At 53.9% G+C, this 22,609-nt stretch overlaps 1 protein-coding gene and 1 long non-coding RNA gene across 12 annotated transcripts in view; one reads left to right on the top strand and one right to left on the bottom strand.

Annotated features, from left to right (window-relative positions):
• KAT2B (lysine acetyltransferase 2B) overlaps nucleotides 1-22,609 on the bottom strand; it is a 109,250-nt gene that overhangs the window by 79,020 nt on the left and 7,621 nt on the right. For 6 of the 10 annotated variants that reach the window (XR_011255502.1, XR_011255508.1, XR_011255509.1 and 3 more), the window contains exon 1: nucleotides 16,229-16,557. The exons of 1 other annotated variant lie outside the window; for it this stretch is intronic. Coding sequence is in view for 4 of the 9 variants with exons in the window: in XM_069582526.1 (XP_069438627.1) it covers nucleotides 16,229-16,474 (246 nt within the window). In the remaining 5 variants the exon portion in view is untranslated. Of the gene's footprint in view, nucleotides 1-16,228; nucleotides 16,577-22,609 lie in introns of those variants that run through there. 3 more of the 10 variants (XM_069582560.1, XM_069582518.1, XM_069582508.1) reach the window with 3 other exon arrangements.
• Nucleotides 9,714-14,171, top strand: LOC138436621 (uncharacterized). Of its 2 annotated transcripts, XR_011255501.1 has the most exons (3): nucleotides 9,724-10,710; nucleotides 10,953-11,156; nucleotides 12,833-14,171. It is a non-coding gene; the product is annotated as an uncharacterized lncRNA (long non-coding RNA). The 2 variants fall into 2 exon arrangements; XR_011255500.1 differs by lacking the exon at nucleotides 12,833-14,171 and having other exon boundaries at nucleotides 9,714-10,710; nucleotides 10,953-11,843.

Here is a 22,609-nt window from a genome sequence, read left to right as displayed (position 1 = left end):
AGGCACCTGCATACACATTCCCGTCTCACCCTGTGTGAGAAAGGGATTTACTGCTCCCGCTACTCAGAAGAGAAAGCAGCAGCTCTGGACATTAAGACAGCTCCCTGCATTTGCTCAGCCTGCCCTGCAGAAGCACCGAGTGTGTTCAGGCCCTGTGGTTGTGCGCGTGTGTCTGTCTGTTCTGCTACCTCTCTGTTCCAGGCTGGACAAAAGCAAAACTTTCAAAGGTTAAGAACGAAAACCACAGTGGGATACAACTTCTCCCCCAAGGATGACTGCAATCAAAAGAGCAGGTAATACATCCAGTCATGAAGACACAGGAGTCCTTGGACACTGTTGAAGAGGCCGTGGAAAACAACTCAGCAGTTTCATAAAAAGTTAAACTAACAGAAAGCCCCCAAATAAACCCTCACATAGGTGGTCAAATGATTCTCGACCAGGAGGCCAAGACCATTCAATGGGAAAAAGGCAACCTTTTCGACAAATGGAAAAACTGAATATTCACATGCAAAAGAATGAGGTGGTTGGACTCTCACATCATACAGAAAAACTGACCTCAAATGGATTAAAGACCTAAAACAATGAAACCCTTGACAGAAAACATAAGGGAAAAGCTTAACATTAGACTTGTCCACGATGGCTTGGACAGGACACCAAAAGCACAGACAGCAACAACAGAAACACAACTTAATCAAGATGTAAAATTTCTGTGCATCGAAAGAACACAGAGTGAAAGGCAGTCAAGTCATAGAGACAAGGGGAGGTTGCCAGGAATTGAGTAAGTGAAGCCGTAGGGAGCTGTTGAACAGAGTTTCCTTTTGCAGGATGAAATACACTAGAGAGACGATGATGGTTGTACAACAGCGTGAATTTATCAACACTGCTGAATTTAAAAATGGTTAAGATGATAAATTTTACGTGATACGTATTCTACCACAACTTAAAAAAAATCATTTTCAGTAACATTATTCATATTAGCCAAAAAGTGAAAAGAACCCAAAGTCCATCAACCGGTGAATTCATAAAATGCGGCATACCTCCTGGAATATGACAGGGCAGAAACTAGCGACAGGATGATACGAGCTACCACAAGGAAGAGCTGCAAAGCATTATGCAAGGAGCCAGTCACCAAAACATCACGTAGTATACATTTCAGTTATATAAATCTCCAGAAAAGGCAAATGTACAGAGGTGGAAAGTAGACTGGGCTTCCCTGGTGGCTCAGTGGTAAAGCAACTGCCTGCAATGCAGGAGACCCAGGTTCGATCCCTGGGTTGGCAAGATCCGCCGGAGGAGGGATGGCAACCCACCCCAGTCCTCTCGCCTGGAACATCCCACGGACAGAGGAGCCCGGGGGGCTGCAGTCCACGGGGTCGCACAGTCGGACACAGCTGAGCAGCAGCAGCAGAAAGTCGACGGTAGTCTGGGCTGGAAGTGCACACGGGGTTGACTTCAAAAGGACACAAGGCCCTTTCTGGGGCAATGGAAACCTGGATTTCGGTGATGAGTATACTACTCAGACAGTTTCCTAAAATTATTGAACTGCACACTTAAAGCTAGAGAAATTTATGCCATGCAAATTATACTTCAATAAAGCTGTGGTTTAAAAGGGCAAGAACTTGCTATTAAACTCTATCTATTCAAATATGAGTTTTCTACAGTGTGTCCCAAAATTGAGGCTTATTTTCTCAAATACAAATGGAAGAACCTTAATGCTGCTGCTAAGTCACTTCAGTCGTGTCTGACTCTGTGTGACCCCATAGACGGCAGCCCACCAGGCTTCCCCGTCCCTGGGATTCTCCAGGCAAGAACATTGGAGTGGGTTGCCATTTCCTTCTCCAACGCATGAAAGTGAAAAGTGAAAGTGAAGTCACTCAGTCGTGTCCGACCCTCAACAACCTCATGGACTGCAGCCTACCAGGCTCCTCTGTCCATGGGATTTTCCAGGCAGGAGTACTGGAGTGGGCTGCCACCTTAATAAGTTACATTAAAAACCATCATCATCATAAAAAACCAGCCCCTGGGGGGTGGGTCTCCATCACTGTCCTTTCTGATCAGGGAAAAAGCAAAAGAAGTCACAACATCCAGGTGGCCACGCCTGTCAGAATCTACCCCAGCAAAGGAGAAATAACAAGTGACAGAAATAAGTCGTTAAGTAGGCTGCCCTGTTTTCACAATTAGTGGAGAGGCTGAAACAATTAAGACGCGCTAATAATAAAGCCCTCTTGCTGGCATTCCTCACTCACTGACACCTTTGACCTGCTGCCCTGCAGCTTTCTGGCGTGTTTGCAAATTCATTCTATTGGAATCAGAAATGGGTTTCTGTACAATGACTCCAGTTCCCCTCCTTAAACTACAGTAGAAAACGGAAGATGCAGCCTCAGGAGGGCAGGAGAAGAGGGGAGACTGACAATTTCTGAAAATGATTCCAAGAGAAGGAAGAGTGAGCTGGGGTTGGGAGGACTGGCGTGGGAGTGTCTAAGACTTGACTTGCCACCACTGTGAGCCATCTGAATTCTGCTCTTAACTGTGAGCATGTCTTTTTTTTTTTTAATCATGTATTTCTTTGGGGAAAAAAAAAAAAGTCTTTCCTCCTATTTTAAAACAGCAGCAACACCTGGAGTCTGCTGTATGAGCTGTGATTCCAATAAATGTTGTCTCTGGAAGTGAAACGCTTTGGAAGCAGTTTGAATGATACTCGTGGGATTTGCAGCCGTGTTTCTCAAACTTTAATCTGCCCCCGAATTACCTCAGCAATCTTGTTAAAATGCAGATTCAGAATCAGGAGGGCCAGGGTGAGGCCCCAGAATCTCATTTCTAAGAAGTGAGGTGAGGACCACACTTTGAGCAGCAAAATGTGAAGGTGGCCTCAGGGATGCAACTGTTAAAACCTCTCTTCTCCCTGATTAACAGGAGCTTTCCACACACGCTGTGAATTTAAGCAGCTAAGCCATCCTTTCTGGGACGCGAACTTTTTTCTTTCCTCACTCGGTGACAATCCCTCTGGCTTACACAACTGCCCGTGGACGGCCCGCAGACAGCATAAAGCTGTGACTAGAAACCGGGATCTTTAAGATTTGGCGGCTTTGAGCCCAGGTAAAAGGAAGTGGGAGTGGGGAGACAGTCTTCCCTCAGGAGATGGAATTTGCCCGGGACTGAAGGTGAAAACTGGGGATCCCCTGGTGGTCAGCGGTTAAGACTCCGCGCTTCCCCTGCAGGGCGAGGGTCTGAGCCCCAGTTTGGGAACTAAGACCCCACGTAGAGCAGGGTACAGCCAAAAAAAGAAAAAAAGTGGAAACAGAATTGGAAGGAGAGAACAGACAACCAGTGAGGCACTCGGAAACACAGGCTCTCTGGAGACCTGGAGGAAGGGTGCCGTTCCGGTCTGGAAGCCACGTGGAACCAGGGAAGAAAGGGCTGAGAGCGGTCAGGGGTACAGGGGAGAAGAGAACTCAGCCCTGAGAAATGACCCCGGGGAGGAGCGCCGGGGACAGTCAGGAGGCACGCGGCGCCCTTGCGGACCCTCCCAGGCGCGCCAGGATCAGACCAGCGGGGAAGCTCTGGGACGGGGCCCGGGGCCTGGAAGACGTCCCTGCATCCGGGCCGGAGTCAAGTCAAGCCCTGAGTCTTCACGGCGACTCATCAGATCCGGGCGAATCCAAGGCCCAGGACCCCCGTGACCCCCAGACACTGTCAGAACAACTCCAGGGCCGCGGCCGGCCCAGGAGGGGCCGCCTCCCCCTGGAGGCCGAGTCAGCCCTCCAGGCCCAGAGCCGGCGGCGTCTCCCGGAGGGGCTCCGGAGGCTGCGGCCACGGAGCGCAGAGCCGTTCCCGGGGCCTCGTCCTGCGCGTCCCCACCGTGGGCTTCGCCGGAGACCCCCGAGGCGGCCGGCGCGGCCTCCAGCGCGGGCAGGGGCCCCTCGGGCTGCGGGCGATGGGCCCCCTCGGTCCCGCCTGCTGTCTCGGCACCGAGCCGACCAGACGAGCGGCACAGGCGGCGCCGGGGCCCGCGTGGGGTCAGCCTCGCAGCCCCACCGGCCGCAGGGCAGGCCCCCACCCCGCTCCCCACCCGGCTCCGCGGCCGGGTTCTCAGGCCGCCCTCAGCCCCGGGAGCCTGCCCACCGCCCTTCCCTACATCCATGCCCCCAGCTCCCAGGGCGACCACCTGCCTGCGAGGCCCCACGCCAGGCCGCCTGGCTCTCCTTCCGAAGCCTCTCCCGGCTCACTCTTCTCTCTCGCCAGGCCCCGCAGCCCCCCAGCAGCGGCTGGAAGGAACGGCCCCTCCGCAACCTGAGCACACGCCCGCCCCGCCCCGCACGGAACAGGGCTCCGCTCAAAAACGCCACCAGCAAAATTAAGCACTTCTGTCTGCCGCTCCCAAGGCCACTGTCGCCTGCATCGTCCTATCTCCCCACCCCAAGGCCCGCAGGACCCGCGAGTCCGCGCTCAGAGAAGCCTGCTCGCTACGTTCACCCGGCTGGCCAAGGAGCGAGCACCCCACGCCAAATCCTCGATCTCGACCTCGATCTCCTGGCTCTAAAATATCCTGTGTGTCTTCCTTCCTGGTGCAAAGACTCACTGTTAGCACGCGGATTCAGTGTGAAGTTTTCTACCTGAAACTCAAGACCTTCCATCAGCTGCTCTCCTCTTTGCCCAGGGGACCCTATTTCCCACTATTTCTGTTTACTCACTCTTCCTTTGCCTCCAGCTGGGCAAGTCACTGTATTAAGATCAAGAATCACCACTCAGCACTGGTGTTTTTTTCAAGTGTAGCTGACTTACAATACTGTGTTCTTTTCAGGTGTGCTGCTGCTGCTGCTAAGTCGCTTCAGTCGTGTCCGACTCTGTGCGACCCCATAGACGGCAGCGCACCAGGCTCCTCCGTCCCTGGGATTCTCCAGGCAAGAACGCTGGAGTGGGCTGCCATCGCCTTCTCCGCCGCTTCAGGTGTACAGCAAAGTAATTCAGTTATCCTGTGTGTGCGTATATGTATTCCCTTCCATAACAGGCCGTCACAAGACACTGAATCCAGTCCCCTGTGCTCCACAGCGGGGCCTTGCTGGTCACCTGTTTTGTGCACAGCAGTGTGTATACGTTAAACCCAGACTCCTAAGGCACCCACCCCCACTCTGGGGACCATGAGCTTGTTTTCTGTGCGTCTGTTTCCGTTTTGTAAGTTCACTTGTGCTATTTTAGCGAACACGTGTAAGTGACACCATATGGTATTCGTCTTACTTCACTTACTAGGACAATCCCTAGACCCGCCCGTGCTGCAGCAAGCGACATTATTTCATCCATTTTAGGGCTAAGTAACAGCCCAATGGCAGAAAGTGAGGAGGAGCTAAAAAGCCTCTTGATGAAAGTGAAAGAGGAGAGCGAAAAAGTTGGCTTAAAGCTCAACATTCAGAAAACGAAGATCATGGCATCTGGTCCCATCACTTCATGGGAAAGAGATGGGGAAACAGTGGAAACAGTGTCAGACTTTATTTTTAGGGGGCTCCAAAATCACTGCAGATGGTGACTGCAGCCATGAAATTAAAAGACGCTTACTCCTTGGAAGGAAAGTTATGACCAACCTAGATAGCATATTCAAAAGCAGAGACATTACTTTGCCAACAAAGGTCCATCTAGTCAAGGCTATGGTTTTTCCTGTGGTCACGTATGGATGTGAGAATTGGACTGTGAAGAAAGCTGAGCGCCAAAGAACTGACGCTTTTGAACTGTGGTGTTGGAGAAGACTCTTGAGAGTCCCTTGGACTGCAAGGAGAGCCAACCAGTCCATTCTAAAGGAGATCAGTCCTGGGTGTTCTTTGGAAAGACTGATGTTGAAGCTGAAAGTCCAGTACTTTGGCCACCTCATGCAAAGAGTTGACTCATTGGAAAAGGCTCTGATGCTGGGAGAAATTGGGGGCAGGAGGAGAAGGGGACGACCGAGGATGAGATGGCTGGATGGCATCACTGACTAGATGGACGTGAGTCTGAGTGAACTCCAGGAGTTGGTGATGGACAGGGAGGCCTGGCGTGCTGCGATTCATGGGGTCGCAAAGAGTCAGACACGACTGAGCGGCTGAACTGAACAGCCCAATGTGTAAACACACCACACCTCTCTATCCATTCATCTTCGCGGACACTTAGGTTTAATTAGCGCTGCCTGTAACTGGAATAGTAGCTGCTGCTGCTGCAAGTCACTTCAGTCGTGTCCAACTCTGTGCGACCCCATAGACGGCAGCCCACCAGGCTCCACCATCCCTGGGATTCTCCAGGCAAGAACACTGGAGTGGGTTGCCATTCCCTTCCCCAATGCACGAAAGTGAAAAGTGAAAGTGAAGTCACTTAGTCATGTTCAACTCCTCGCAACTCCATGGACTGCAGCCAACCAGGCTCCTCCGTCCATGGGATTTTCCAGGCAAGAGGACTGGAGTGGGTTGCCATTGCCTTCTCCAGGAATAGTAGCTACCATTTGCTAACTATTTAGAATGCTCCAGATACTACACACAACTGCTAAATGAATCATATCACTTTAACATCACCTTAACTCAGAATCACACCGTAACACGTCCGTAAGAGAGTTCTCAACTCTCACCCATCTCAATGTTTCTCCCGAGGTCTCACCATCTTGATAAATGGATCCCTCCTCTCAGCTGCTCAGGGCGACAACCTACACATCACACACATTCACCTGTCCTTTGTTCACACGCCAGCACGCCCCCCAATAACTCAAATCCTGTTGCTTCTAAACTCATGATCCAGCCTCAAGCTGTCTCCTCACCTGTCCTCTGCCTTCATCCAAGCCACCATCCGCTTAGACCCAGACTGTAATAACTTCAAATGGCCTCTTTTCTGCTCTTTCTCTCACACACTCTATCCTTCTGAGAGCAGCCGAAGAGGATGCTTACAACAAGCAGGTCTTCTCTGGAGATACTGCAAACAGGTAGACAGATGGACCATGGCACGTCCATACAGTGGAGTATTTCTCAACAATAAAAAGAAATAAACTACTGATGCATGCAGCAACATGAACGAACCCCAGAGCCGAAGCGGAGTGGAAAAAGAACAGTGCGCACCACGTGGGGTCATTTACAAGAGATACAGGAATATCAAAGCCTTAGGGACACAAACGACCCGCGGCTGCTTCTGAGGGCACTTTCCAAGGGGACAAACACGTTCTGGGTCTGGCTACGCATTTGCTGAAACTGCTCGGAAGTAGATCGGATCATTTCACCCTGTGAGGACGGTCCAATGGGGCCCCGCCCCCCAGCCCAGCAGTCCTGGCTGCCTGTGACCCCGCCAAGCCCCCTGGGTTGGAGTCTCTGCGGCAGCCTCTCCCCGGGTCCCGGGGCCCGGGGCCCCATGCAGAGGTGGCTCCCTGCCGTCATTCGGGCCCAGGACGGTCCCCTCTTAGGAGAGGGCTTTCCAGGCACACGTCGGGCCGAGCCGCCCAGGAAGCCTCGTCCACGGCCCTGTTTTCCGTTTTCACTGTGCGCGCGGCACTGAGCACTCTCTGCTGTTTTCTTGTTTACTGTCTGCTTCTGCTACCAGAAAGCAAGCTCTCCCAGAGCGGGCGCCCCTCTGTCGCTGGGCCCCGGTGTCTATGCCAGCGCCCGGCGCATTCCAGGAGGTCTTGCCGGATGAACGGGGATGCTGGCAGGACCCCTCTCTCCACTCAACAGCCCTGAGATCCAAGGCTTGTAGAGGGGGCGGGACCCTCACTGACCCGAAGACTCACAGCATGAAAGCAGAACGCTGGGGAGCCCCCCAGCCCGTGTCCTGCCTGCGCTGGTGGACACGTCCCCAGGAGGTGGCCGGGCAGGTGGTCCTGCGGGGACGCGCGAGGCCTGGCTGCCAGGACTCAGGTCGCTGTTTCCAAGCGCGCTGACCTTGGCCTCCCTGGCCTCCTGCCAGCCAGCTTGAACACCCGCTTGTTAGAGCTGACGCAGACGAGCAACGGCCAGCAGTCACTAGGATGTTAGGGGTCACCCTGCGCTCCTGGACTCTCCCGCGGTCACAGAGGCCTCCCCCAGGAGGCTGCCCAGGCCCAGCACGGGTGGGGGCGGGCTCCACGATGTGGTCTCCATGGAAACACCCCTCACACCTTGCCCTGAGGTCACTGAAGAGACTACAGGAAACCCCCTCCTAAGATGAGGTGGTGCGTCACTCCAAGGGAATCGTTAGAAACATCATTCACACTTTTCTTTCCAAAATAAATGCATTTGACTTCTGATTAAAAACATAGTAAGTCCTGTGTCTGGGCCTCTGGGTACAAACAGAAGAACAGATTAAAGAAAGCCTACCGTGCGAGGAGGAACAGACTGGGAGGCTGGAGTGGATGTAAACACACTGCCTCGAGCCACAGGGATGACTGGCGAGGCCACACTGCGGGCCTCCCCGCGGCGCAGCTGGCGGAGCACCGCCTGCAGTGCGGGAGACCTGGGTTCCATCCCTGGGTCAGGAAGATCCCCTGGAGGAGGGAAAGGCTGCCCACTCCAGTACTCCGGCCTGGAGAATTCCAGGGAGTGTATAGTCCATGGGGTCCCAACTAAGCGACTCTCACCTTCACTCAAGGACATGCCTCGCAGCACAAACGCTCCCCAGCGCGCAGTGGTGACCTGAGCGGGCGAGAATCGAAACAGGGTGCTTGTCTGTGTGACGGATTCGCTCTGCTGGACACGCGAAGCTGACACAGCGCTGCTCCGCAACTGCCCTCCAGTGAGAAGTTTTAAAAAGGAAAGCCTACCTGAGCGGCAACCTTCCCAAGTTGCCCATGGAAACAAATGTTGAGTGAATATATAAATGGCACGGGGATGACACCCCCGTGTTACATATGCGCACATGCAAGACAAAAAGATGAAAACCCCAGGGTGTTAACCCTGTCAACTACAGAAAAGGTTACTGTACGGTCCATATGATTCCATTAAATAGTAAGTTCATCTTCAATATTTAACACGGGTTTCCAAGGATGAGCTGTTTGGGAAAACCAGAGGCTGTACAGTAATCGAGCCGCCCCACTGCTGCTCCTGGGGAGGACGGGGCCCTTAGCAGCCTCAGCAGACAGTTCTGGAGATCGGGTGGGTGTGAACCAGGAGGAACCATCTCTGTGCTGCGTGTCCACCCCCTGGGCCAGTAACAGGGAGGTGTCAGCGTCCACTGGAGCCTTCTGGACCAGACTCCAGCCAGCCTTCTAGGAACCCAGCGACTGCACGCAATATGCACGGCTCTGTGTGGCCGGCTCGGTCACCTTCCAGAGCCAAGGGGGGGTGACGGCAGGACTTGGCGTGACAGTCACCAGCAAGGGCTCCCCAGGGCTGCAGGGAGGAGGAGGCCACCGGCTGCAGGGTCCTCCTCTCACCCAGCCCCTCTCTCCATCAGCGCAGCCGGCACACCTCCCAGATTTCCCGCCACATTCTTACCCTCGTGGGTTCTTCCAGTACATCTGAAGATCAAATTCCGATCTTTTCTTTCAGAAGCCTAACCAGGGGACTTCCCCAGCAGTCCAGGGGTTAGGAAGCCGTGGTTTCACTGCGGGCAGCCTGGGTTCAATCCCTGGTCAGGGAACTGAGACCCCATAAGCCACGCAGAGCGGTGCAGCCACAAAAAAATAAAATAAATGTTTCACAAGCCTAATTAAAATTCATCCTAGTAAGCTGTCCACATCCAATGGCTTCCATTCTGTAAATGGTTAACCAATTTTAACTTGTTTTCTAGCTTAAAAACATGGGCTTTTATGAACTAGGGCTACAGCTGAGAACACACAGGCAGCCTAGGCTGCCACGTGGAGGGCCAGGGCCAGAGGCAAGGAGGCCACGACGCGCTGTGACTCCACTGATGTGACCTCCAAGGGAGGCAAAGCTAGTCTCTGGCAAGGAGCATCACAGAAAAGGGCACCGGCGGTGAGGGCGCACACGAGGCCTCTGGGGGGCTGGGAACGCTCCACAGCGATATCTGCGTGACAGCAGCATGGACGTGCAAATACGCGGAAGCGCACCCCCAGACCCTCACACACGCTGAAGACCTGAGCACCGCACCGGCCGCGCAGCACAAGTGCAGAGAGACTGCTTCGTCTGGATCGTGCTGGAATTCTGCCGCGTGTGCAGTCTTATCTGCAGCTATTCGGGGACTCCTGAGTTCCCAGGACCCGTGAGTCCTCACCTCTCCAGCCCACCTGGCACCTAGGACGGCCCGAGTTGATACCCCTTTCATCTCCCTTCCACAGGGAACTCTCTGGGGCCAGCGCGGTGGCGCTCTCGATTGTCAGCTTTAAAGCAATCTAGGGCAAGCATCTGTCTGCCCCGGGCCAGTCATAAAGAACAGCTACTCTGCTCGCTTTACGGCCTGGACGTCTCAATGAACTAGAGAAAGCCTTTGAACATCCCTCTCAATAGGAGCACAATAAACATCAAATAGGAGGCGCGCGAGAAGGCCTGCCAGGAACGCAGGCCGCCGGTGGCCCATCTGCAGGAAGGCGCCCTGCCCTGGGACGCGGAGGACGCGGGCGGGGGCGGCTCCCTCCTCCGCGCCCGGCCCCGCCGGTGGCTGAGACGGCCTCCCAGCCTCTCTGTCCCCCAGGTGGGAGCATCAGATGACAAGCAGCAAAACGCACGCTAGCGACAGAGCCGCCGACAGCGACGGAAACGGCCAGAAAGTGAAGCGGACGTCAGTGGAGTGCCTGTGTTCTGAGAAGGCTCGGAGAAGCTCCACGATCTCGTCTTCCCGGTAAGCCGACGGGGCGGCCCCTGCCTCCGCGCCTCCCGCGCCTCCCGTGGGAGACGGAAAGGCTGGCAGGCGAGGCCTGCCTGGGGGCGCCGGGCTGGGGGGCAGGCGACCCTCCAGGAGGTCGGGTGGCCTGCAGTCCCACACAGGCACTGCGGCAGTTTCAAAGCGTGGAGTCGGGTTCGAATTAGGAGACTGTCCAGAGCCAGAAACCTCTGACAACTCTTCCCAAACCTTCCTCTCAGGGTGGAACAGACAACTCGGTCAGAAGCCCCTGAGCCCAGGCTTTACTGGCACTGAGCTGAGTATCCAGCTGAGAAGATGTTCTGACTGTTCCACGGCACCTGGAATGAGACCATGTTTCACCTTCTACGATCCCTACAACTGGTCAGACCCGTGCATTTACAGAATTAAATGGACGCGGGATTAAATCCTGCCAGTGTGGACGGGTAAGATTTAGACCTACTGAATGGTAAACACAAACACACACAAGACCCACCAGCACGGCCTCAGAAAACACTGCTTTTGCAAGCACAGGCTTCCTAAAACAAAACAGTCCTCAGCAGATTTTTGTGCTGTTTTGCCCTATAAACTACTTTTCTCAGTTACATAAAACAGCAAATTGTAATCTGAAGGCTTTGCAGGCTGGCATTTCAATCTTCTCTGAGAGTTTAGGAGGAAATAATTCAACTTGCTCATCTTTCTCACTTTCTGTATGGTGCCTGCCAGATGAAACATTCTGCCCCAGTGCTTGGTTCCACGTCACCCCCTTTTAGAGCAATGTGGCTAGAGGCTGAGTAGGGTTTTTTGTTTTAAACGTTTTATCTACCCACCTGGGTGTGCTGTGCTTTGCTGTAACAATACTGCTGATCTGAAAATGTCGCCCAAAAGATACTTGTTTCTGTTTGGAAACCAACAATCACCTGACATAAAACATCACCTTTTAAAAGGGTGCCCTCAGTGGGAGGTGGGGGGGTGGTGACCAGACTTTCAGGGGGTGGGAGGGATGGCAGAGTGGTAACGCTGGACTGCGGTCACGTAAGCACTGCTGGGCACGTTCACGAAAAAGCATCTGACTACACACAGTTGGTGAGTTTTATGGTCTATAAATTATACAAAATAAAGCTGTTTAAAAATATGCCCAGGATTCACAAACGAGATTTTTTTCAGATTTTGAGTGCTATTCAAATTAACATGAAAAGTATTCATTTTTTCCCCGGCTACAAAGTTATGGTATTTGGGGGCAAATCAACGTTCTCCTGAAGCAGTTTCTCGGCTTCTGCACCGTTGTCTCGGGGGCTGGGCCCCCGCGGCAGATGCAGAGGGGCGGCCCGCACCATGGGACGTCACCAACACCCTGGGCCTGTTCACCAGCTGCCCACAGGGCTGCCTCCCCCCATTACAATTGCCAAAAATGTCCCCAGACTTTGCCAAACATCCCGCGGGGGGCACAAGAGCTCCTGGGTAAGAGCCGCTGCTCCAGATGCTGGAACAGCAATCTGCTCCCAGGAGGATGGACAAACGCAAACAAAGGCTTCCCATGCTCCCCTCAACTTCAAGGCTGGTTCTCGTCCCCCCTCGAGTGCCAGCAGCCCCAACACCCCCAACACAGGGAGCTTTCACTCTCACAGCGGCACCGGTGCCTGTGCCCACAGTGGTTCACACCCAGGGCCCCTTCCAGACGATAAGCCATTATTCTTTAAATGAGTAATTTTCTAGCCCTGTGCCCACGTCTCTGTCTCAAGCATGGCTCTCAGCCCGGAGTCCCATCAACTGCGTGCTCTGGAACTGCCTGGCGGCCCCTGACTGGAACCCTGAGCACAGTGCCACGCAACTTCTTTTCTTGTTTCTAGTAATTTTTAGTGGAGTACTGTGGATTTACAGCGTTGCGTTAGCTTCAGGTGTACACCAACGTGAATCAGCTACACAGACACATACACCCACTCTTCCTTAGAGTCTTTTCCCGTGGAGGGAACCACAGGTTGTTGAGGACTATTTCCTTGCTTATCTGATACACAGCAGCGCGCACACGTCGACCCCAATCTCCCAATTTATCCCCCCCCACGGCTTTCTCTCCTGGTAACTATAAGCTTGTTTTCTACATCAGAAACTATTTCTGTTTCAGCACCAGGCAGATTCATTTTGCCAGTGCGGACCCAACAACAGTCTAAGGTTCCAGGAACATTCTGGGACCTTCTGTCTTTGAACTTCAAGGCTGAAGTCATGGTCTCCGTCTTAGAGATGAAGCAAGCCAGGTTCAGAGGGAAACTCCGTGGCTGGTGCCCAAGGCCACACATGCGGCAGAGCTGAGACCCGAGACCAAGCCCCGCGTTCCTTCTCGACTCCCACGCCTCCAGGGTACCCTCCTCTGAGCTGCTGAGAGGATGCACCAGGGACCACGCGCCTGCTGGTGCTCAGACACAGTAGCCCATCTGAAGTCCGCAGTGTCACCCTGCGAGGTGGCGGCTCCGAGCCCCGCGCTGTAGGCAAGGAGACGGAGAGTGAGGTAAAGTCCGCATCCAAGGTCACGCACCGGGGCCTGAAGTGTGAACGCACGGGGCTCTCGCCCACCACCCCCTCCAGCCTCCTCTCCTCGAGAAATGGCCTATTTCACTAGGAAGAATCAGGTAATGGTTTTGGCTTTCCGGTACATAAATTACACTCTCATTCAAACAGATATGGATTTGGGCTCCTTGTAACTTACTCGGCGCTCCTATAACACTAAAAATCTAGTCCTATGCACATCTGTGAGAGCCCTGGAAAGGCCCTAGGTGAAAAATCACCAATTCCCTCCACCCAGCTGTCAAAGAGTGATCAGGCTACAATTTCACTACTGGTCTTCTAGCAGTGAATCATCTCGGTTTTTTCTAGTTCACTCAGCCAGTCAATAACCACATCACTTAGGATCTATCCAGAGTGACAAACATATTATCAAATAATCACACAATTAAAAGTCAAGACAAAAGCACCAGGAAGAAGACATGAGTACAGAGAGGGGTTCTGAAAATTTAGAATGGGAAGGCTGAATAGGGTTCTGAATGTGATGCAAGGAATCAGGTTTGCAGGAAGAGCTGGGAGTTCGCTTGAAGGTGAGGGAAGAGGAACTTTCGGTCCTGGTGAACAGTATGTGCAAAGGCCCTGAGGCAGAAGGGAACCTTGCAATGCACGGCCCTCAAAAGGGGCCGGAGAGACAGCAGTGGCCAGCCCATGCAGGGTCTTGCGGTAAAGAGAAATTAAGGGTCAGTAGGGACAGAATGTGCTCAGACCTACATTTTTAACGAGCACTCTGCCTGGGTCACCTGAGCGACCTGGGCCAGGACACAGTTCCAAGAGCTCTACTCCGGATCCTGCAAAACAAGTCTGTTTCTTTTTTTTTTCTCTCCGGGGTGTGGTGCCCCTCCCTGGCTAGGAACTAGCTCCCTTCTTTTTCTGCTTGTTTGTGAAGTTTAAAGGCCAGACTTTTATCAGGTCTGAGGCCTATTTTCTTTCAATAACTCCAACACCCACCCACCCCCACCCCCAGGAAAGTACTCCTCTTTCCAGAGAGATGCCACTTTTGCCAAGTGGCCGATCAGTGACAGAAGGTAGGGGAATCTGTCCTTTGGGGCTTTCTTATATAAAAGGTACAGGCAAGCTCAGAAAGGAACACAGATGCTGGTCTCCTGCACCTCCTCACACTCAAGAGCAGGTAAAACACGGACAGAAACCTGAGACAACGTTAAGACCCCTGTCCTCCCTCTTGACCACACGTACACCTCCCCACCAGCCCTCCAGGCCCTGCTGGCCCAGCTCCAAGCTGTCAGAACTGCTCTCAGTCTCTTCACTACTAGAGGCTGCAGCTCACCCCACCCTGCGCCGCCAAGAGTTCTTAGCGCCCACTGACGCTTCCTCCAGGAAGCTACTCCTACCCAACCCGCGCTTTTCAGTCCGTGAAGGGCCTGGTCTGAGTGCCAACAGCATTCTAAAAAGGCAAGTTTTCTGAGATTCGCTGTAACTGGCTCACCCACCACTGGCACGAAAGGCCGCGCACACGTCCGGCCAGTAGCCCCAGAAGGACACATTCTGGGTGCCACTGTCCCAGCTAGCACGACGCCTGGCACCCTGATGGGAATCCCTCTAACACTGCATGAACTAACGAGCACCTGGATATGGAGCCTCAGCCTCCCAGGAGCAAGAAGAGAGACCTTCGATGACAAGGCGTTCCGTTCCAATAGGTTTGGTTGTTAACGTGCACGTAAAACAGTCAAGTTATAAACTTTAGAAAAGGCGCTAATTTCACTCACGGACATTTGAAAGGATTAAAAATATGAATGCAGGGCAGATACTCAAGGGTTTTAGACAGAACCAAAACTTCAGGCAAGTTAGGGGAGCAGCAGGGTGAGAAGGAACCCGATTAAAAGACCACACTAGAAACTCGGAGCGGACAAGCGCCGCCGGGCCGAGCCCCTCTGGTTCCGAACCCGCGGCCGCCGGGTACCTGGGCCCGTTCCCGGCCCGGCGCAGACCTGCCTTGCGCCCGCGGCTCCCCCGCCTCGTTCTCTCATCTACGGCGCCTGCCAGGCACCCCCCGGGCCCTTCTAAGAAGCACTCTCCTCCTCGGTCACTTTTGCTCCTTCAGAAACACCAGCCTCGGGGCACCGCTGTCGCCCAGTTTCAGTAATCCGACACCGTCCCGGGTGGCACTGGGGTTTGCCCGCGGGATGGGGCCTGTGAGCCGCCCAGCATCGCACCCCCAGAGAGCAGCCTCTCAGCCTCGTCCCAGCCCTTCGGACATCGCGTGAAAATGGAAGCGGCGCCCGGGAGATGCCCGTGAGCACTCAAGCGTGAGTGCATGCTACCCCAGGCGACAAGCCTGCACGGAACCGGGCAGGGTCCACACAGGGCGTGAGCGGCGCGGAGGGGAGCGCGCCCAGGAGCCGAGAATCCCCTGCAGACGCTGAAGCCCCCGGGCCGGGGGACGCGCGCGCGGGGTTACTGACCCCGAGCGCCCGGCCTGGCCCCCTCTGCGGGGGGCGCAGGGCCGGGACGCCCGTCCCCGCCCCGCCGTCACCCGGTCCAGGCCGAGCTGACAGCGGCCCCCAGGCGGCGCCGCGTCCGGACGGGCAGAAGAGCCGGGAGTGCTGTTTACAGCCGAGAGCCGGGGCAGCGTCCCGGCTGCAAAGCAAAGCACGGGGCGCCCGGCCGCCCGCACGCGCAGCGCCCCGGGACCCCGCGGCCGCTCCCCCCGCCCCGCGCGCCCCGAGTCCGGGGTCGCGCCCCCACTTCCACCCAGCTCCGCCCAGAGGGGACGAGGACCCAGGGGGGGCGCGCAGGCCCCCGAGAGGGGCTCCCTGGGACCCGCTCCGCTCCCGGAAGGCGCCTGCGGCGAGCTCCTACAGAGCAGCAGCGCCCCAGGGCAGCGCGGACGCGGAGCAACGCCTGGGGGGGGGAGGGGTCCTCTCGGGTCGGCGCCCCGCGACGGGGCTCGGCCCGGGGCGGCTCTTCGGCCCGGGGGCGGGCGGGGGCCGGGCGGCGCGCCTACCTTGCAGGCGGAGTACACCCCGAGTTTCTCCAGCTTCTTGGCCCGCGGGGCGGAGCGCAGCTGCGCCTTCTTCACGGCGATCCGGGCCGAGCAGCCGCCGCCCGGGCCCTCGGCCGCGCCCGCCGCCGCCCCCGCCGCGGCCGGCCCGCAGGAGCCCGCGCCCCCGGCCGTCGCGCCCGGGGGGCCCTGCGGGGGCGCGGGGGGCAGCGGGGGCGCCCCGGGCGCGGGCCCGCCCGCCTCCGACATGCCGGCCCGGAGCGCAGCAGGCGCCGCGAGTCGGGGCCGCGGCCGCCGCCAGGGTCTCCGCCTGGCTCTGGGCGCCGGAGCGCGGGACCCCCACCCGCCGCCCGCCGCCGCCCGCCGCCCGCCGCGCGCCGAGGCCGCAGCTGCTCGCGGAGGGAGGGGCCGGCGCTGCCCGCCGCGCGCCGGGCCTCCTCCCCGCGGGCCTCCCCGCCCGCCCGGGCGCTCCTCCCCCGGCCGCGCGCTCCGCCCCGCCCCCCGGGCGCTCCTCCCCGGCCCCGCCCCGCCCCCCGCGGCCTGCCCGCCCCCGCGCCCCAGGCCCGCGCCCGCCAGGGGGGAGGCCCGCCCGCCAGGGGCGAGGCCCTCCGCGGGCTGGAGGGGTGGAGAGGGAGGGGGACGCGGGCACCTGCCGGCCGCCCCCCCTCCAGGCCGTCCCCGCGGGGGCGCAGGCGGGAGGGACGCGCCCCGTCCGTCTCTCTACTCCAGTCCACCCGCCCTCGGAGCCGGGCAACTTCCTCCACCCTAGCGGGAGCCCGAGGGAAAAAAACATTTTTGAAAAGTACCCGTCCACGCTAATCCTTTTCTTTGTTGCTAATTCACCAAAATAAAGGCGTGATGTTTTGCGTGTCTCTTTGCAGTTCCTTTGTCTTCCAAGGTCTCTCTTTTAATCCAGAACGCTTCCAGCCTATAAGCGATCTCTGGATCCCATCCGGCAGAGAAAGGGAAAGACGTTAGTGGATATTTTCTGACGTTTTTGTTCGAAAGGGCTGGTTGTGGAAAGAACGGTCGTCCAAGAAACGCCGTGTGAAAACTAAACGCAGGGGGAGAAGTTGGCTGCTCGCGCTCATCTCTGCAGGTGGGGGTTAGAACCGTACTCCTTTCTATATCCTTCTTCCCTGTAATGTTTCACAGTTTTCAAAACTGATATCACCAGCGTGCATATTAAACATGAAAACAATTAGGCAGCATCCAAAAGAATGTGTTGATTCTGGCCTCAAACTTAAAAAAAAAAAAAAAAAGCTCAACTCAGCGTTTTCAACTTTGTTGAGACTGTCGCAGACTACCGTTCCCATGGTTGATGACAAGGAGAGTGGTGGTTAGTAATTCGCAGAATGTTTCAGTTTTCTTCATTTGAAGGTTGTGCACTTTTGGTCGGCCTTTCCGAAGCAGCTTTTGAAAGCCCAATGCTATATTTCAAGACCCTCCACAAGTGTCCTGCTTTTGTACCGGCCATAATTTTTACATAATACGGGCCATTAATGTGCGTGTTATCAAATTCTTTGCATACTTTATAGCCTTGCCCAACTCCAGCCAGAATGCTTGCAGGAATGTGCTTTTCCCTGAAATTATTCCCTCTCCCATCCCATTTTTTTCCAGTTAATTTTCTCTAGCCTTTTTCTAGGTTCTCTGTGTTCTTTCTACTTTTAATACAGAGTGATATATAAAAATGAACTCTATTTTTTCTAAGTTTGTAAATCCAGGGACATTAGACAGCACAAAAGGAAAGGGCCCCTCCCAACTCGAGCCCCATCGGAAGGTCTGAAATGGTAGACTTTAGTTCCATCAGGACAGTCTCAGCAGGATGTCTTAAAGGCTGCAATCCCTTGAGCAAAGGCCAACATCATGATGTCAGCAGATATTGTAAGGAGCTTAGTGGCGGCATTTGTCAAACTGATGGTCCCCTTGAGATCTGTGCATTTCACTGGATAAAAATATCCTTCCTATATTTAAAAAATTATATTTTTTAAAGAAATCAAAAATCGTAAATATTAAAGTCTAGTTGGTGGTTCTCCTGCTGAAAGTTTAGGGACACAGTGTCCTGATATATACCGTGTGCTTTAAGAATCATTAAAAAGAAGGTGGATTGATCTGTCTGTGAGGGCACAAGCAGGATCAGATAGTTATATAAGATCAGACCAGTAGAGTGGATGTTGAATCTAGACAGTAGGCATAGGAGTGTTCACTGCAATTTTTAAATCTGCTCTGTACGTTTGAAATTTTCATCATAAAATAGTGGGGGGAACCCAGCATCAATATTAACTTGCCCATCACCTCTCCCTCCTGAGCTGTCCCCAGAATTCAGGAGGCAGGCTATTTCCAGGATGTTTTGGAGCAGAAGAAAATAACCTCATTTCGGCCTACGCTGAAAACCATCACTGTCCGAGTGGTGAATCGCTTGTGACATCCGCTGAACATTATTTTTCATTGTTTCCATGCTCAGAGCGCCCAGATGACGTTCTGCCTCAGGCTGAAGGCCCACAGTGTCAAGGCCTGCTTCAAAATGTGTTGTAAGCACCAGGCTGGTACAGTTCAAGGGCACAGGATCCAGGAGGCTTGCTGCGTCTACATAATCAGGCGCTGTGAGCATTTGGGAAGCACCCGGGTGCCGTCCTTGAATGAAGAGAGCACCAAGAAACTAAAAGGCAAGGTTTTCAGTTAGAAAGAATTCACAGCTGTGAAAGCACAACGATCTAAAACGCAGATCTCACGCCCTGGGGCCCTGAAAAGAAAGAAATGTTGAACTTAAGAACTGAGCCAGGATTCGCCGAAAGGCTGGTCCTGCTGACGGCCCCCTTGCTTCCTGACCAGTAACAGCCAGAGTCTCGGCGGTGCTCGAGCTGATGACCCTGCTTGACCGCGCCCCGCTCGCCGCCCCCCACCCCACCCCACCCCGGCCCCTCTACAGCCCCTGCGCCTAACTGGCTCGCCTGTAGCCTCCTGGGATCTGCATTTCGTCAAACTGCAATTCCTATTCTATTCCCAAGTAATCTCACTTTCTGGTAGTTCCAGCTTGCCTCAGTTTACCTCTTTATTTAGTCTGACACGACTTGCTGAAGGAAGAAAACCACAATTAGGAAAGAAAGGCTTGGAAAAAAGGATTTAAGGGAGCAGGTCACCGCCCGGAAATTGCTTCTGGCTTACAAACACTGTTGAACAGTGTGCAGCTGTCCCAGGGCCTTTGCACAAGGACGAATGCGTGAAGGCGAAGCGGAGTCTCGGGTCTGTCCGGCTCTGCAGCCCCGTGGACTGTCCGGCAATGCAGCCCCGTGGACTGTCCGGCTCTGCAGCCCCGTGGACTGTAGCCCACCAGGCTCCTTCATCCATGGAAGTTTCCAGGCACGAGTACTGCAGTGGGTTGCCATTTCCTTCTCATACAAGGGTAATAGGATAGGTAAATGTCCAGAAATACTGCTGAATGAACCCTCTACAGGATGATACCGTCTGTGTTAAAACCAAACTCACACTGAAGCTCCCTGACTGTCCAGTGGTGAAGACTCCATGCGTCCACTGCAGGGGCACAGGTTCCATCCCAGGTTGAGGAACTAAGATTTCACATGCCTCGACGCACAGCCAGAAGCAAAACCAACTCATGCTGGCATACAAGCACAATTCTGTCTGTGTCCAATCAGTGCATTTAAAAACGCAAAAGCAAAACAAAGACCTAGAAACATTTGCAGCCAGCTTCTAAATGGAGTTGCCGTTCACTGGACTCCTTTGAGAGTAAAGCTTCTTTTTCTCATTAAAAAAAAGATTTGCTTTTAATCAAGGGATAATCGCTTTGCAATATTGCGCTGGTTTCTGCCATATGCCGTCTTTTCCTCGTCTTCCTTTTCCTGTAAACTCAGCCTCCAGTCTGCTCACCTCCGTCTCCACGCTGCTGTTGTTTCGCCACCAGGTTGTGTCCACCTCTTCTGTGACCCCTTGGACTGGCGCCCGCCGCGCCTCTCTGCCCGTGTGGGCTTTCCGGCAAGGACGCTGGAGCGGGCTGCCATTTCCTTCCCCACCCTGTCTCCAAGGCTATCACCTATTGCTCAGGCCATGGGCAACTTCCCTTCTGGTCTGTCTGCTTTTGCCCCTGTTCTACCACAATCCCCTCTTCACAGCTGAGCTTTCAAACTGTAAATGCAAGCCTGATCCCACAACCCCCTGCTTGAAACCCCCCCCCCCCATAGTTTCTCATAACATTGCAAATACACTCTCAACCCCATAACAGGATTGGCAAGGGCCACCTCTCTGGGCCCTTCTCCCAAACGAGTGGTTTAACTCAGAAAGCTTTTTCTGCCTCAGGGCCTTTGCATTTTCTGTCTGGCCTGACACCCTCCCCCAAACAGCATGGCTGGCCCCTGTTCATCCAGGATCCTTTGGCTGGAGACACCTTTCCATCCAAGAAAGGCAGGTTCGGGACCATCAGTCGCTGCTCCAACATCTAGTACCTTTGGGCCATACTTCTTCCTACTCAGCTTCTGTAAAACACCAACCCTGAAGGCCACAAGCGGATCGATGCTGTTCCCACCAAGGGCGCGTCTCCTCTCCAAGGGCTGGGTCTGCACCAGGTCGCAGAGCAGGTGCCCAGTGATTGGCATCGTCCCTCCCAGCACAGCCACCTGCTCTGGAGACAGAGGCTCGACAGGAGTGTAAGATGAAGACCGGGCGGGCAGAGGCCTTAGCGTGGAGATGCTTGGGCCAGCTTCCCACTGGAGAAAGTGACTGTGATCACTGGACTTTTATTTTAATAACCAATAAAATAAAGAAGAAAGAGAAGGAAATGGCAACTCACACCAGTATTCTTGCCTGGAAAATTCCATGAACAGAGGAGCCTGGCGGGCTACAGTCCGTGGGGTCACAAAGAGTCAGACACGACTGAGCACATGTATAATAAAATAAAATTTATCCTTCTAAGGAAAAATCATTGAAAAATAATCACCAAATGAGTCCTAGGATGGGGAGACGTAAAATCTCCTTCCTTGGTTCTCAAGCATTTTTGCAATTAAATCATGATTTCCAGTGTGAGCCTTAACTATGCCCTAAATACCATCAGTGCTAAATTTTATTCATGTTTTATGTGTTCTTAATAGAAATTTTCATATCTAATGTTGGGGAAGTAGTTCAGCCGTGTCTGACTCTTAGCAACCCCATGGACTGCAGCCTACCAGGTTCTGCCGTCCATGGGATTTTCTGTGTTTGGCTGAGCATGGCCTTTGAAAAGAGAGAGGGTTTTTCTCTTTTGTTTTTTGTTTATAATTACTAATACATACACCTGTTTTACCAACCTACCTATCATGTACAATAAAGGGGCAAAGTAAGTAAAAGAAATAAAGTTTCCTTTTTCTGAACTCCAGCTAAATGACTGACTGCTTATGTAAAGCAATATGTGAATATTTATCTCTTTGAGCAACTTCAACATTATATGATAAAATCAAATTTCCAAAGAACCAAACTTTGGTGTGACCTACATTTTCTGTAAAAAGTCTGAATGTCATGAATTTTACTAATGTTAGTGCTAGATCATTGTAAGAGGGAGTCTAATTCTCAAACTATAAAAATGTTCATACACATAATTTCACAAATTAAGAAAAAGATTGTATTAGGACAGGTTTCCCAGTTTCAGTTCAGTTCAGCTCAGTCGCTCAGTCGTGTCCGACTCTTTGCGACCCCATGAATCGCAGCATGCCAGGCCTCCCTGTCCATCACCAACTCCCAGAGTTCACTCAAAGTCATGTCCATCAAGTCGGTGACGACATCCAGCCATCTCATCTTCTGTCGTCCCCTTCTCCTCCTGCCCCCAATTTCTCCTAGCATCAGAGTCTTTCCAATGAGTCAACTCTTCACATGAGGTGGCCAAAGTACTGGAGTTTCAGCTTCAGCATTAGTCCTTCCAAAGAATACCCAGGACTGATCTCTTTTAGGATGGACTCGTTGGTTCTCCTTGCAGTCCAAGGGACTCTCAAGAGTCTTCTCCAACACCACAGTTCAAAAGCATCAATTCTTCAGCACTCAGCTTTCCTCACAGTCCAACTTTCACATGCATTAAGAAAGAGCTTGTATTAGGACAGGTTTCCCAGTTTAGGGTCTCCTTATCAAGGGACCTTATCGGAGAAGGCAATGGCACCCCACTCCAGTACTCTTGCCTGGAAAATCCCATGGACGAAGGAGCCTGGTGGGCTGCAGTCCATGGGGTCTCGAAGAGTCGGACACAACTGAGCGACTTCCCTTTCACTTTTCACTTTCACGCATTGGAGTAGGAAATGGCAACCCACTCCAGTGTTCTTGCCTGGAGAATCCCAGGGACAGGAAAGCCTGGTGGGCTGCCGTCTATGGGGTTACACAGAGTTGGACACGACTGAAGTGACTTAGCATATC

Source organism: Ovis canadensis, chromosome 1, assembly GCF_042477335.2.
Source record: "Ovis canadensis isolate MfBH-ARS-UI-01 breed Bighorn chromosome 1, ARS-UI_OviCan_v2, whole genome shotgun sequence".
NCBI lineage: Eukaryota > Metazoa > Chordata > Mammalia > Artiodactyla > Bovidae > Ovis > Ovis canadensis.
This window is presented reverse-complemented; position numbering and strand designations above follow the sequence as displayed.